The 17,200-nt window shown below is 36.0% G+C and overlaps 1 protein-coding gene across 6 annotated transcripts in view; it reads left to right on the top strand.

The window, feature by feature from the left end:
* SPATA6 (spermatogenesis associated 6) overlaps positions 1-11,604 on the top strand; it is a 185,892-nt gene extending 174,288 nt beyond the window's left edge. For 4 of the 6 annotated variants that reach the window (XM_064281936.1, XM_064281934.1, XM_064281935.1 and 1 more), the window contains one exon: positions 4,665-11,604. In XM_064281936.1, coding sequence (XP_064138006.1) covers positions 4,665-4,845 — 181 coding nt within the window. In that variant the 3' untranslated portion in view covers positions 4,846-11,604. The remainder of the gene's footprint in view (positions 1-4,664) is intronic. The other 2 variants (XM_064281938.1, XM_064281937.1) reach the window with 1 other exon arrangement.
* Positions 11,605-17,200: the final 5,596 nt, after the last annotated feature.

Genomic DNA, 17,200 nt, shown 5'->3' with positions numbered 1-17,200 from the left:
TTTCTATAATTTTAGAACACAAGTAATCCTTTTTAAATAATATAAAAGTAAATCCTGTTCTTCTGGCCTGAAATTTCAGGCATGTTTGTAATAATAAAAATTTTCAAGGTTATACTAGCAAATTCCATGAAGACTTTTGAAAACTCTGTGTTAATTGCCATAAAATGTAATACATTAAAAGACTTAAAAAATATAAATATATTAAAAACTGAGTTTAAATTAGGAGCTTACGTAGCCAAAGGTTCTCTGACTCCTTGGATGCTATGCCACTAATTACTGTATGACTTCACTTTTTTGAGATTCCTGAGAAAAAATACAAGAAAATTCCAGGCAGTGGGATATATTTTATTATTAAGTGGGATTTTGGACTCAAATCTTTAATTTTTACCTTAGTAAGATAGGCTAGGAGCCCTGGTGGTACAGTGGTTAAAGCACTTGGCTGCTGAGCAAAAGGTCAGCAGTTCAAACCCATCAGCTGCTCTACAGTAGAAAGATGTGGCAATTGTTCTGTAAAGATTTCAGCCTTAAGATCTATTAAGAAAGCATTCTGCATCCCACTTCGGAGAGTGACGTCTGGGGTCTTAAACGCTAGCAAGCAGCCATCTAAGATGCATCAATTGGTCTCAACCCACCTGGAGCAAAGGAGAATGAAGAACACCAAGGGCACAAGGTAATTATGAGCCCAAGAGACAGAAGGGGCCACATGAACCAGAGACTACATCAGCCTGAGACCAGAAGAACTAAATGGTGCCCAGCTACAACCGATGACTGCCCTGATAGGGAACACAACAGAGAACCCTTGAGGGAACAGGAAAGCAGTGGGATGCAGACCCCAAATTCTCATAAGACCAGACTTAATGGTCTGACTGAGACTAGAAGGACCCCAGAGGTCATGGTCCCCAGACCTTCTGTTAGCCCAAGACAGGAACCATTCCAAAAGCCAACTCTTCAGACAGGGATTGGACTGGACTACAGGATAGAAAATGATGCTGGTGAGGGGTGAGCTCCTTGGATCAAGTAGACACGTGAGACTATATGGGCAGCCCCTGTCTGGAGGGGAGATGAGAGGGCAGAGGGGGGCAGAAGCTGGCTGAATAGACATGAAAATAGAGAGTAGAGGGAGGGAGTGTGCTGTCTCATTAGAGGGAAAGCAAATAGGAGTAGATATCAAGGTGTATATAAATTTTTGTATGAGAGACTAACTTGGTTTGTAAACTTTCACTTAAAGCACAATAAAAATTTTAAAAAAAGATTTCAGCCTTAGAAACCCTATGGGGCAGCTCTACTCTGTCCCATAGGGTCTCTGTCAGTTGGAACGACTCGATGGCAGTGGGTTTTGGTAGGATAGGCTAGACCATCTATGAACATGCAAGGACTCCTCCTTTTGCCCCTTTACACAAATTATAAATGTGGCTTTCATTCCCCAAATTACTGCCTCCCAAGCAAGAGATAACCTGGCCTTTCATCAGGATAATTAATGTATTGTAGATGAGTTTTAAGGAGAAGCAACCCAAAGAGTAAAAGAAAGGTCCAAGAAACCCCACGCTTTAAGAAAGAAGTATTTTAATTCCAATTTGACTGAGAAGTGAGTGGGATTGATAGAGGAAAGAGTCTTAGTAATGATTTTGGATTTTCAAATTTTTGTGTACAAAACAATCACCTGAGTTGCTTGTTTAAAATACTCAGAATTTCACTTCCTATCTCCATAGATTCTGGTTTCTTACATATCAGGGTGAGATCTGGAAATATGCATTTTATAAAATATCATGGGTGACTCTAATGCATGTAATGTAAAAAAAATGTAAGGACTACCTTAAAAAAAAAAAAAAAAACCACCACCATCAAGTGGATTCCAACTTGAGTCTGTACACTTTTGAAAAGTGTTGCCCTTGATTTAAAGGTTGCCATAAACCTCACTATTGGTTCTTTTTTCCAGTTTACCAAGCAAAGTTAATGACAAAGCTTTTTATTACCCTAAGAGTGTTCTGGTACCTCTCAAGTGAAAGAGTTAAGCAGAGTACCAGAAAAACTCAGCTTGCACATTTGTGAGATCACTTTGTAATCTTTGTCATGTCTCTTATATCCCTACTTGGGGCAAATAGGGTGGCATGGTTTAGTCTTTCAAGGCCTTTTATAAGAGCATCTGGATATTAGCTGCAGAAGCTATTGAAGTGATCAGGATACTATTTTAGTTTATCCCCAAGTCACATTATATACCAAGCCAAAAAGTCATTCCCATTCTGTTTTCCACTTCAGAGATGAGGGAATCAAAGTAACTGCCCCTTCCTAGCCTTGAGATTTCTATCAGCAGAAGTCAAGAGGGAGTTTGGGGTCTTGGCTTAGTATCAGCCTTCTGCAGACATTCAGTGACACAGCAGTCAAGAGAAAGTGTGTAGACTTCCAGAATGGACCAAGTGAGAAGCTCAGGAAATCCTCTCCCCCAAAAGCAACAATAAAACTGTATAAAATTGTAAAAACAACAATTTAAGGACTCCAGAAATTGACCAAAGGCAGACTTGAATGGGTGTTTATTGAAGAAATGTTTATCATGAAGCTCTACTGAGCCGCAGTGAAAACAATGGGAGTCTGTGGCATTTTAGCCTGGAGTTACTCCCATGCCCACCTTCATCTCCCAGTTCCATGGCACAGAAGTTCTACCAGGGCAGGCAGGCTGGTAGATCAGCAGCTGTGCTTCCAGAGAGGAATGACTTTATATGGAGCAGAACATGAAAAATCCCATTTACGGGGGACTTCTTCTAATGTTTTATAGTTCCTATAAAAGGAGCCCTGGTGGCATAGTGGTTAAGAGTTTGGCTGCTAACCAAAAGCTTGGCAGTTCGAATCTACCCTATGGGGCGGTTCTACTCTGTTCTGTAGAGTCACTATAAGTTGAGTTTGACTCGGCAGCAACGGGTTGGCTTTTTTTGTTGTTTTTGGTTAATAATGAAAGATGATAAATACCAGTATGCAGTTTTTCCCCAAGCTTTTTTTCTGGTACTTGTTAGGATTCCAAATTCTTAGACCCCGTTTCTGACATACTGAATTAGAAATTATTGGTGTGAGGCTCAAAATCTGAGTTTTAATGAGCCCTCCAGGTAATTCTTATGCTTATCGACTATTGACTTTTGAAAACCACTGGGTATTATGGGAAGCAATTAACCTCTTATAGTATGATACATCTTTGATAATATTGATTTTTAGATAAGTTTAAACTGTAGAATATGTGTCATAATTCTTAAAGTTACTTTCAACTTTGATTACAAAGGGTACATGGTCAATGTTTTCTTATTCTCATGACCTTCCAGTTCTATCTTAGAGTTAATATGCTTTGGGTAGCATTGCTTCTTGCCTTCTAACATTCTCTTCCGTACGTATCACCTTACGGTTATTTTATCTGAAGACTACTTATGGTAACCAGTGTTATAGACTTTGTATAAAGTGATAAATGGTCTTCATTTGATACTGATACATCATGAGAAATTATCATTTGTGTGAAGTGACATTCAAAATAAATGAAGCAAATATTTGTAGCACGTAATAGCCAGAGTATGCAGTTTTACCTGGCACAAACTTTATAATCTTTAACAGTCCAGAGTGGCCAAATCTATAAAAAATTTTTCATTTATTGAAGTAGGTCAATTGCGTGTTAAAAAATAAGTAAATAAACTCAGTCTTTGAAGATGTCAATAGTAGCCCAGAATGTAATGTCTATAATCGTAAAATTGTAACTTTGGTATCTTAATAAAAGTATTGTCAAGACTTCAGAAAATGTTGCTTTTTCTTCCTGTTCCATTACAACTCGCCTAGTCCTAGTCTATTTCATTAACTTCCTTTATGCTCTCTTTTTTCTTTTTCAAGACTTAGAACTACAGTGGATCCCTGCTATCACTGCAGAGTCAGACTTTTGGGTCTTATTTTCCATCTTCTACTAATTATTTTTATTCAGACTAATTTTCTACTTCTCCTTGGGACAATAGCTGCATGTCACATTAGAAAGGGCTTTAGAGCTACAGACATGGTCTCCTGTCCCATTCTACCACTTACTAGTTGAGTAGTCTTAGACAAGTTACTTAAATTCACTGAGCCTCTTTTTCTACCAGCCTCAAAGGGGATAATCCTTATGAAACTTCTTGATAAATGCATATGAAGTACCTATTTCAGGGCCTCGTATTTTTTAGCTCCTATGTCCAAGGGAAGCACTATACCAGGTACTTAGCATATATTCTATTTTTTTGAAGTAATACTGCAAAATACAGTTAAGGAAGCTGAGATTTGGGTGATTAAGTAAATCGTCCAAGATCCCACAGCTGAAATTCAGTTCCAGGTCTGCTTGACAGTAGAGGCCATGTATACTAGTAATGGTCAGACCAGACCATTTGTATTCTTTTTTTTATCATGTCACACCTATCTATCTTCTCTGAATTCCTTCTTAACTCATGGCCTTTCATGCAAAATTTCATCTCAGTTTTTTGAAACCGTTTCGTGCAAATGGATCTGCTTCTCCTTCTAGAGTGTCGCTTTTTGAAGGCACAGGCCTTTTTGTATTTTATTTTGCATAACCCCAGGAGAGTGTCACAAACCCATATTCAATAAGTTATTTGACTTATATAGTGCTACCTGTAGTTTTACCATGGTTTTTCATCTTTTATATTCTTTTTTGATAGCTCATTTCATCGGCCACGTGGCACTGTCCATTTGGATGATGGTGAATACTGGTCCAACAGGGCAGCCTCTTATAAAGGAAAACCCCACCGACCCATCTTTGAGAACAGCATGGACAAGATATACAGGAACTTATACAAAAAGGCCTGTAGTTCTGTTTCTCATACACCGGAAAACTTCTGAGGCCATCCGTGATAAACAATGAGTGTCCGTGTCAACTTCTCAATGAAAACGTTTGATGTGATCAATATCTGTATTTCTTTTTATTTTGAACAGGTGGTTCTAATTGAGTAATGAGACCTGAATAAGTTCATTACTTCAAATGGTAAACTATCATAGGCAAGTCTTTTTGATTACAGAAGAATATTTGACCTTCCAAAAGTCAAAGCTCTGGAGCGTAATCAGAACTTCCAGTTTGATTGTGACACAGGGTTTTTCTGTCACATTTGTATATCTCTTTGTTTCACCACCTACAAATCCAAGAATAGGTTTCTCTAGAAATACTCTTCTACCTTAACCACTGTATAATTTTCCTTTTTTGTGCTTGACTGATTATTTTGTCCAGGTAAGGTTTAATTAATATTAACTTCCTCTTCTTGGTAATGAGAAAAAATATATATTGTAAAGAAATGAATTCCCAAGAGTTTAAACTGTTTTAACTGGTATTTTCTACTTTTTTCTCCCCCAGAAAGGGCTATTTATATTTCTTAAAAAAAGCTGGTAAAAATAGCTTTTTTTTTTTTTAAGTATATACGATCGTTCATTCCCTCTTCTCTAGAAGAGCTACCTATGGGACCTAAAATGCGTAATAGTTAGCTGGAAATGGCAGTGTCTATATATAATCCAAAACCTGAATAACTAATTTTTAAAGAGAAAAGTTTTACATGATTTTTGTTTTGTGTTTCACTTTTTGGTTACAACCAGGATCAGAAAATAGCCTTTGTTAGTCAGCTTGTAGAGACTCAAAATGAATAATTTTAGCTCATCAGAGTTTTCATTGGTACCATATGGCCCAAGAAAGTAGTATGTTTTAGAGAAATGGACACTTAGAACCAGAAAGAGGAGTAAAATATTATAGCAGAACTCTGTGTAGTACAATCAGTCAAAATCTATTGGTTAATTAATAAAATTAGCTTTTACTCTCTATACGCACACACACACATCTGTGAGGCCAGTGGCCATTTGAGATATGAAGAAATTAGTTGCTTCGTATTTACCAGGGAATGAGGGGGAAGTAAAGGGAGAGCAGGAATGAGTGAACCATAGTCATAGTACATTCTAGCATGTGCCAAGAAGTCCTGGTGTAAACCTGTTTTCCCTTAGTATCTAGTACAGAGTCAGGAATATAGTTGGTGCTCACTAAATATTTGTTGAATTAACCAGAATTTCTTAGCACTCACTTCCAAATGCCATCCTCAGGTACACATGGACAGCAGTTGGGAAATGCCAGGCCACACGATTGCTTAAGCACCCTCTGCTTCTAGGCTATATAATGATGGTTTGCATACTGGCATTTGAAGATCAACATTGAATAGTGCTGTTCATATTATATCCTTAGTTAACCTTAGAGTGTTTTCCTGTGAAGACCAAATGAAAAATACCTGTTGAAAAGTTGCTTCTTAGTGAAAAGAACAAATATAAACTTCAAAGAAAATGTTTTACTATCACAGAAAAGCCTCCTGAGAGAGTAAGTACCACAGAAATTATGTATTGCTCCAATATCTGCCATTGGCTATAACAAAGACATAAAAACTGAGGCTCAGAGGGAACTGGTATTCTGATAGACATTTTCCTATGGATTAAGTTTGGTATCTCTCTGAAGTACTGGGGACAACTTTCCAGATATGTAGCATTTTTGCTAAGTGTCTGATTATTTTTCATTCCCTAAGGGAAGGAGTGGTCTTTGTTGCTTCCCTATTACTTTGAGTTCTTATGTTGTATTATCTTTAGATTAAATTGTTAAGTACTAATAGTTGTCTTTTCTTGTTGATAGAAGCAGAAAAATTATTCTCAGTTTTTTTTACATTTCTCTCAAATACAGTAATAGTCACTGTACTTACTATGAAAGGTAATGATTCATGTCTTCCTTTTAATGTATGTTTTCTTATAAATAATAGTAAAAAAAAATCTGGGAATTTTAGAAAGGACAGAGTCAAATTCAACAAAGAAGGCTGAGATGAATCTTTGGATGAGAATGAGTCCTCTCTGGTTCCACTACTAGTTATATAACCTCTTTTAAGTCATTTATCCCTCTTGGAGCTCAGATTTCTCATCTATAAGGTTAAGGGATTAGTTTAGAATCATCTTTTAATGTTCTATCATTTATATAACTGTATAATTGATTAACATGGAGGATCAGGAAATCCTAGGTAACAGAGTTGTGATTTCAGAGATTATGCCTCTTGTTAAAAATCTAGAGTAGGTAGAGAATTGTAATGAACATGTTCATTTTTATTATAACAGCTTTATTGAAGTACAATTCACATACCATAAAATTCACTCTTTAAAAATATACATTTGAGTAGTTTTTAATATATTTATGGAATTGTACAACTATTACCACTGTCTTAATTCCAGAACATTTTCATCATTCCAAAAAGAAATCCCGTACCCACTTGCAGTTACTTCCCACTCCTTCCTGGCCCCTTAACCTCAGGCAACCACTCATCTACCTTTTGTCTCTATGGATTTGCTTTTTCTGAACATCACATGTAAAAGGTATCACAGTATGTAACTGACTGCTTTAACATAGCATAACTTTTTCTAAGTTCATCCATGTTGTAGCATGTGTTCTTCATTCCTTTTCATTTCTGAATAATAATGTGAATTTACTACATTTGGTTTATTAGTTCATCAGCTGATGGTTCTTTGGGTTGTTTCCACTTCTTGGGTGTGAATTATGCTACTATGAACATAATGCTACTGTAAACCTGTATATCCAGGTTTTTGTGTGGCCATATGTTTGTTTTCATTTCCCTTGGATTTATCCTAGGAGTGGAATTGCTGAATCATATGGAAATTGTGTTTAACACTTTGAAAAACTACCAAACTGTTTTCCAAAGTGGTTGTACCATTTTACAATTATGTTTATTTTTATTTTACCTTAGGATCCCAGACTAATTACACATTCAAGCATCCATCCATCCACCACACATTTATTGAGCACTCTGCTAGATGTAGAGGATATATGTAACATTTTAAAAGGCATCTTCCTCAAAATATGTAGTCTATTCAGAGAGAAAAACAATAGTGTACTTAAACACTTAGATTGGTTTGTTAACTTCTGTGATAAAAGAATGCAAGAATGGGGAGAAGGCCTCGTAGCTTGATGAAACAGGACATGTTAAGGTGTGAAAATGGAAGAGCACATGATTGTTCAGAAAACTCTAAGTCCTTTAGCTGGAGGTGGTGTGCAAAGTTGCAAATACTTTGAAAGAATGTGACAAGTGCAGTAAGAGAACTGCAAAGAAAATGATGAGCTTGGAGCCATGGTAGAAAATGATAGAAAGTTAATGATAGAAAAGACTAAACACATATGAATTTTCAGCTGGGTGGGACTTGAAAGATGGGAAGGAATTTGGAAAGCAGGAAACCAAAATGGAACAAACTAAATATTGTACACATTTTCCAAAGGTAAAGGTGAGGTCGAGGAAAATGTCCTGCAACTTTGGAGAACTCAAGACTATAAAAAGGGATTTCGAAGTCAGGAAAAAATAAATGAAAGTCCATGCTGCTTTTGTCCTAATTTTTATGTGACCATAATGGACACCGTAAGAATAGTGTAGTTCAAACAATTGCCCTTTTTGCTGATTTATGAAGCCTTGCCAGTAGAGAGTTAGTTTGAGGAGCCACCCTTTTAAAAATTAAGAAAGATATCCTCCACCCCACCCCAGATTTTCTAACTACCTAGAAATTCATGTGCAAAATGAAGAGCCAAGAGAATTTCCAACTTTTTCAAGAGTCATTGAGTTGTCATGAGTTTATATCTCTGAATGATACACTTTGAGTTTAATTACATAAGGTTCCCTCATACAACCGGATCTTGTGACTGTTTATCCATTCAGCAAACATTATTGTAGACAGTCTTCAAGGCACTGACTGATAACCCAAAGATAAACAAAAACACAGTCCCTGACATGAGTTTGTGACAGATACTTAGGCAAATACTTATTACATAGTGAGAGAAGTACTATAATAGATGGCAGAAATACTATAAGAGCAAAAAAAGAAGGCCTGATTGAGAGGAGTCATATGCTTAGAGAGGGACAATAACTGCTGTTAGTCGATATTCTGTCTCGCAGGCCTGGATAGCGTAAGCCTTAGCAAATCACTTAGTAGGTTTTTAAAGTAGGAGGGAAGTAACCCAACGCAGAACAGATGTGAGCTTTCTTCTCCACTACCACACCTACATTATTCTCGAAAAGTTAATTAAGAAGTCCTTGGTCTCTTCTTTATTTAAAAAAAAAAAAAAACTGCTTTTGGGGGGAAAAAAGCGTGTCTGTAAGACACAGGAAAGTGCATTTTGCTGTATTTCTGTAGATCACCTCCAGGAAAGTACTGAACATGAGAGTTGGTGAGATAAATTGGGGTTCCTGTAATGAAAGAAGTTGCCCTGATTGTTGATGGAGGGATGGACAAGTAAACCCTTATTCTGGGTTTAGTATCAATGGATTTACCCATTTTTACTCTGTCATACTCTTTGTAGGCTCGTTTAGCAAGCCTCATTTCTTCTTCATCTTTTCATTATCTTTGTATCCCCAGCACCACAAGTTGTCACCTCATAGCATCTGGGCATATTATAGCACTTAACAAATCAAATTATCAGTGATTTACTTATCTCCTTCTGCTAGTCACTGGTCTTAGACCTTGTTCACCTCTGATCTCTTGACACAAAGTAGGTGTTCAATCTGTTTATTGAATAACTGAAAGAAACAAAAAAAAATATGAAAGGCCATTAAAAGCAATGCAAAGCTAACTCTGTCTGGATATAACAGATTAGAGTAGTGAGAAAAAGACCTGACAAAGCCATTGTTAACAGCCAGTCTCTATGCATTTACCCAAAAGAGATAAAGATGAAAAAGATGAGAAAAATAATTTGTTGTACCATGGTCCTCAAGAAGGAAGAAATGGTTGCTCAGTGAAATCTATTTTCAGAAGAATACTCTTAAAGTTAAAATATGATTGCCTGTGTCTTTTTGTTCGTTTCTTGGCTAACCAACTGAGATGCACAGGGCTCAGGTAACATGGACCAGCTCCTAAACTGCTACTGCAAGAGTTGATAAGTGTAGTGTTAGGCAATGAACCAAGGAAGCAATTGCCTGCAGTTGTTTAGAGCAGCTTATATTCCAATGCAGTTTAAATCCCTTCTATGAAATGCAAATTTCCTGGTTCCCAATATTCTTTTCCAATTTCTTATCTTTTGTCATTCACAAAGCAGAGAGTCTGACTGAAGGATTGAATAATTCTCCGTCTTTTAGCCTTCAAATGTAACGAACCCACTCATTCTAGAAACTGTGGTTAACCCTCTAATTAAGAATTTGCATCTATGGTAAGTAAGGTAGTTATGTGAATATTTAAGCAAATATTCAAGGAAGTGCAGCCTCCCCCTTTTTTTTTTCTTTACTAATGTCTTTAATCTTAGTATGTTGCATTTAAGCTGGGTTAATTCACATAAATGAGCCTGATAGAAGCCAGTGTATTCTACTCTATTTGGAATAGCATATAAATGTTTACAGGGTTATTTTTGGCGTGAGTTTGTTTGTTTTCATACTCTGTCTCCATCTTAATGACTCCTTTAAAGTTCTTAAAACAAGGGACTCTAACATTTATTAAGGACCTCCATCTTATTTGGTGATTGACACACGTCGTCTTATTTCATCTTTACAATGACTTTGTGAAGCTAGGGGATGGTATATGCAATCTCAGTTTTACAGACTAGGAAACTGAGGGTTAATTTGTGGTTGGTCAGTGATAAACACAGCTAGTAAATGGTAACGGTTGCATCTGAATCTAAATCCAACACTACCTCTCAACTGGATACCAAACCAAAGGACTCCATAGCGACTCTATAGGACAGAGTAGAACTGCCTCATAGGGTTTCCAGGGAGCAGCTGGTGAATTTGAACTGCTGACCTTTTTGGTTAGCAGCCGGGGTCTTAACCCTGCGCCACCAGGGCTCATTCAACTAGATGAGTTGTTAAAAAGCTTGGCTTGTTACAGATGAGTTTTTAAATGGTGGAGTATCTCTTCAGAAAGGACCTCAGCAAATTAAAATGCAAATTGAACTCGCTAATAAACCCTAGGACAAATATTCCAATGTCTGAACACTAAAGGGAATCTCATGAAATTGGTAATACAGACACATATAAATAAGGGGATGGAAAAAGGTTTATGTATATTCAGATTTTTAGAAAGTTCCATTACCAGGGGGCTGACAGCAAGATTGCATAGTAGAAAAACATTTCCTTCACAACTTTTCAGATCTTCATTTTTTCCTGCTTTTGAAATAGGATATTAATAAACATTACCCTGTGTTCCTCAGAGAAATATTAGGATTAAATGAGAAAATGTGTGTGGATGCTCTTTGATGTATATTAGGCACTGTACTATCTTGCTTTTATAAGTGACCTGGGAAAGGGAATTTGTAGTCTGAAAAATATCCTGGCATAATAGCAATCCTGTTGGTCCTGGAGCTGAACAGTCCTTGGATTTCTTTCTCTGGGTTATCACCTGTGTTCCTTAACCTTTCTGAACTTGTTTTTTCATTTATAAAATGAGATGTCTTCACAGGTTTATTGTGATCATTTAAAGAGTTAGTGCCCATGGAACACCTGAAACAATGCATGGTGCTCAATGAAGGACAGCTATAATTACTAAAATTCCAAGTCAATAGAGTACGCTGAAAGATCTTGAGGGACTGATTGAGGGAAAAAAAAAAAATGGCATATGAGCAATGTGAAGGTAGCAAAATATTAAAAATTATTTTTAGTGATGAGACCAGATTATTCAAGTTTTCCTTGTATGGCTGTTAAATTTACTAGTTATTTATTTGTGTAGAATGAGCAATGTAATGGAGTCATATAAACCTGTTTGAATTCTGCACTGTGGTGATATCTCATTATCTTAAACCTCAATTTTAGTATCCATGAAATGGGAATAATACCTACCTAGGAGGATTTTTTTTTTTTTTTAGGAGGATTACTGTGAATAATACCAGTATATGAATTAAAAGGTGCAAAGTAACTAGCTTTATATCTGACAAATAGCATACATGTAAGAGAATTTAGTACCTTTTCTCTGTCGTTTGTTTTTATCATCTTATGCGTAAATCCAGCCAGGCATATATAGCTGCCTCAGCATCATAATCTTTTCTTTCTAATTCTGTTAGACTTGTATACCTTGTATACTTTGGTGGAGAAGTTCTATGTAAATTTTACAAAATGAAATCAAACCCATTATTTCAGTTCCTGAGAATATTGTCCAGATAAATTTTATATGTGCCCTCTCTCATTAGTTGGGATACTGTTTTTAAAATAAAAATAAATTTAGTTTTGAGAGTTACAGCCTCTAAAACCACAGCCTCAGTCCTATGAAGTTCATTTCATCTTTCTAATTTTGGATTTAGCACTGTTAAGTTTTATAATTTGACTATATTCTTCTGATTTGGTGGATGTTAGAGGTAGAAATTGGAGTAAATCACCATAGTTCAACAGAAGTAGCCTTAGATCATTTCAGCCAGATGAGCATTTTTATAGCTCTTAAGAATTTTTCGTAAATGTGATTAAGCAGTCAGTCACCTTTTTCAGAAAATTATGTGTGACGGTAGTCACAGAAGGTATATATCTGTGTTTCATATCCATCTTGGGCATACTAGGGAGATCTTTAGCAGTTTTAAATTAAAAAAAATTTAAATTACAGAATTTTCTCTTAAGATATATCAGTCTGAGAAATATCACATGTATTTGTGAAAATTGCTGGCTGACCTGTGACCATTATGCTGTAGCTACTGGATCTTAGTGCGTAAGAATTATTCACTGCCCAGAAAAATAGCCTAGTTGTTACATACATGTCCTCTGGAGTCACACTACTAGATTCAAACTACCTTAAACAAATTATCTAATCTCTTTGTATCTCAATTTGCTCATCTATAAATGAATATAACCAATCTCATGGGGCCGTTCTGAGGAGTAAATAAATAAAAGTGCTTAGAGCAATACCAGTTACATGGTAAGGGCTTTATGAATGTTAGTGGTAATAGTTATTATTATATAGCTGGCTGTCTGTTGGACTCAAATGAAACATTTTCTGAAACAATTACTTTATGTAGTTCCCTTTTTCTGTTTTAAATGGATATATATACACACATATATGTATTTATGATATATTGCTGTTAAATAAGACATTATAGTAAAAAGGAATCTACCATTCTACTCAGCAAGGACATGGTAAAAATATTTTGCATTTTCCTAAAGGATAGAAAAAATGTGCTATCCTGGTTCTCCTTTGTGGCCCAGCAGTGGTTCACAGATGATATATTCTACAGCTGCTGCATAAAGAATGTATTTTGGCATGGAAACAACATAACTTGGAGGGCTTTTTTGTTGTTAATCTTAAACAAAAACAGTCAAATTCATTTCCGTTCCACTAGAAACCCAGGAGGGGATTTTTTTTTTTTTTTTTTTTTTGCCAAATGAGGAAAAAGATGCCAACTTTTTGAATCAGGAAGTATTTTCAAGTGTTTATGTTGGCCAAATAGAAGACAAAGAATGTCTCACGTGAATTTTTATCTGCCAAACATTGTTTAAAGTCTTGGAAAAATGTTACTAAACTTTGACGATAAATAACAGCCTGTATTTTATATCGCCTGTTACCATTTCCAAGCATTTATTTCATTGTTTCCCTTGATGACAGCTTTGTGAATTAGGTCAGGCTGAGATTATAATCTACAGTTCTGCAAATGAGAAAACTCTCAAAATGTCTCTTGCAGGTCATGCAATGGTAGTGTAGGTGGCTAAACGAAGACTTAAACCCGGATATGAGTATTTTTTCATAAATAGCCTATAGAACTTATCCCTACTATTGTTTTCTTTTCCTTGAGTATTGGATTAATACTGCTACTTGATTCTCAGTGATTCCTCCACTTCTGTGCTAGAGGAGGCTTGTTTTCCATTATTCAGAATTTTATTATATGTTTGTAAATACCTTTAGACTTTTTCTTTTCCTGCTACCTATTCTGTCTCTGCCTGTTGGCCAGTTCACCTATTTATTAAAAGACCTCCACTATATTGAACAGCAAGGTAAAGTTAAACCAGTCAATTTGTAATTTATTGGCAGCTCTACTAGAGAGGTTTTATAGTGAAAAATTCATGGGATTTAAATAATCCGGTGATCTGGCTACCACAAAAAATTGGAAATGGTCATAATTTTGAAAGAACTTTTCCTTAGGTATAGGATTCCGAACTAGAATACCCGAGACAAGCTTGGTATTGCAGAATAGATGTGACTGTGTACCATCCAGGTTTAAAGCCGGTGAGGCTTTGGTCATGTGCACTTTCAGTGGTTCCAAAACCTGACTGATCAGAATCACTCAGGAAGCACGTTAAAAATAGCTTTCTCGTCTTAGCCTCTGGAGATCCTGACGCATTAAATTTAAAAGATATCTTTTAAAGATTGTGTTGCTTGCCCAGGTTTGAGAGCCATGGGACTAGCACCTATCTGTGGCTTCCTCTGTAGTAAAAAGCATGAAGAACTTTTTATATAATTTTAATTTAATATTTTTTAAAAATTCCAAATTTTGTTATCCTCTTCACCATCTGGGTTTTTTTTTTTTTTTTAGAAATTAGGCACAAAATGCCTTGAGCTTCAAGAAGAATAATGGCTGGCCCTTGTTTTCCATGTGAATTTCATACTTTCGGGTTATTCATGGCCAACCTTTAAATCCTAGGCCTTCTTCTCCCTTCATCAAGCAGTTAACAAGGTCATTAATTTATTTACACATTTATTAAACAAACTTTGAGTACCTGCTTTGAACTAGATATGTGGAGTATATAAGAAGATGTATCCTGACCTTTCGCAAACACCTCACAATGTAGTATAGAAACTGGTAAGTGTATTGTACACGTACACAATACAAGTAAATACAGGCAGGAGATGTTTGGGTGGGTGCTTTAGGAGCAGGAAAGAAGAAGCAACCATTGTCATAATGAGTTAAGGAAGACATCACAAAAGGAACCAGCATTTCATTTTGATCTTAAAGGGTAATTTTACCAGAAAGGAAAGGCAGGACATGGAGGCATGAAAGAAACACAGCAAGTTCAGGAAACTGCAAGAAGTTTGGTATGGTTAGAGTATAAGGGTACATGTTAAAATTGGGGCCCAAGATGAGGCTGAAATGTATGTTGAAATCATAAGTAGGGCCTTCTTTATATGCCTTACTGTGAAATTTAAGTTTTGTCTTCTTACCAAAAAAGCCTTTGGGTACTTAAACAATGCCATCTCATGTTCATAGTATCTATAAGCAGGCATATCTGACACCCGAAAAGTCGTAGTAAGGCCACATGTAAGAGTTTTGTAATCTGTGTCTCCAGCCATTTTTCATCTTTCAGCATATTTTAACGGTTGCTATGTGCAGTCTTGTGTTGAACACTCTGGAGGGCATAAAAAGTACTGACTTCTTAAATTTTCTCACAGAAGTTTCAGTCTAGCTTAGCAGATGACATAAATACTTGAAAAGACCAAAGTAAGAGATACCACAGAGAAACCTATAATTGCTTAAGAGTTAATGAATAAAAAGAGTTCAAAGGATGGCGAGAGCTAAATAAAGTCTTCTCTGAAAAGGCATCATGAATACAGAGGAGGGACATGAGCTCAGTCTGAAAGATGGGTTGGATTAAAATAGGTAGAAAAGGAGGAAAGCACTTTAGGAGGGGAAAAATTGAGCAGTGGCATAAAGATGCAGAATTAGGGATAACGAGGAGTATGTGAAGGCAGCAAGTGTTGATGAGTTTCCTCAAGCAAGGGGTTCACATAGGGAAGCTCACCAGTGAGTATTGACAATAAATAAACATGGCTTCCAAATGAAAGGAAGCCTTCAGAATCCCTAGTAAGAAAGGCCATCCCTGAATTTACTTTGGATACATTTTAAAGACTTAACATCAGCTCAAACCTCAGCTGATCATTTAAAGATGCTTGTGCAGGTTTGAGAACTAGGTTTTGCAATATGTAAGAGTATTTCCTAGCTTTAGGATACTTTCAAACACTAAACTCATTATGAGAGATTTTCCAGCTTAAACTCATGCTGTTTAAAAGCATTGGAAAGAGTTTTAGATAACCTTTTTATGTTTAGTTTGGGGATTTTTGTTTTTTAATGAAAAAATGACAGAAGACATAGCCATTGGCCCTGTGTACATGAGGAGCGTAATTGTCACACTTTCGTCTGCTAGATGCCTGTGTTTTCAGTGGAGGGAAGTTATCATTGTTTGCCTGTATCCAGTGAACTTTAGGGATAATTTCTTCTTGGACCAAATCTTAGCTAAAACACTGACACGTTATATAAGAGTGAAGGCCTACCATTATTCAAACATCAAAGGTTAATAAGAAAAAAATCTTTTCTAATAAACTTCCCATTGCCATCAAGTCGATTCCAACTCAGCTACACTATAGGACACAGTAGAACTGCCCCATAGGGTTTCCAAGGAGCGGCTGCGTCACCAGGGCTCCACTAATAAACTTAGAACCATTGGTATTTTATATCATTTTTCTTGGTAAAGATTGCATCTTTAACCAGACTTTTTCAAATGTTTATTTTCTGATTTTGAAAGGTAATACTGCATAAAAATTGGAAGATTCAGAGAAGTACTCCTATGAGAGTAAAAAGCTTGAGATGATTTGATATTTTCTTATTGCAATATCTTGTGCATTTTTACAAGGTTGTTAGTTTTTAAAAATTTTATATTCTGCTATTTTAATGTTAATACATATTCATGTTTCTAAAATGATACATAAATATATTTTTTAATGGCTAATATTGCATTGATATACTATTAAGCACTTTAAGCATTCCCTTATTACTGGGCATTTAGATTGTTTACTAATCATGTGTGTGTGTGTATGTGTGATATACAGATTTGGAGAAGCATGTTAAAACCAGAGGTAGGGTATACCATCTACTTAATGCATTGTGCAAGTAGGGAATGGATGACAGAGGGTGGTTCTTACCTCCTTATTTGTTTATACCAGAACTCTTTGTTGTTTACATATATTTTAGCCTCTGTGCCATTTTTAGAATCTTTATTTGTCTCACTTTTGTGGTTTGGATAATGCTGAAATAGAAAATCCATCTGTGAAGCATATTGTATATTCACATTGAAGGCTAAAAACCCATTTTTAATTAAAACTTTATTCAGCACTCATGGTTCACTTTGTCCTGTTTTTATACTCAACACTTCAGTCTTCTTGCTAAAACACATATGTCTTGCACTTTTCAAGATGTTCCTTGTTGCTCATGCAGAACTAGGTTCTTTATGCAGTCAGCTCACTG

The sequence above is a fragment of the Loxodonta africana genome, chromosome 3 (genome assembly GCF_030014295.1).
Source record: "Loxodonta africana isolate mLoxAfr1 chromosome 3, mLoxAfr1.hap2, whole genome shotgun sequence".
In the NCBI taxonomy this organism is placed as follows: Eukaryota; Metazoa; Chordata; class Mammalia; order Proboscidea; family Elephantidae; genus Loxodonta; species Loxodonta africana.
The sequence above is the reverse complement of the archived record's forward strand: the minus strand, read 5'-3'. Positions and strand labels throughout refer to the sequence as shown.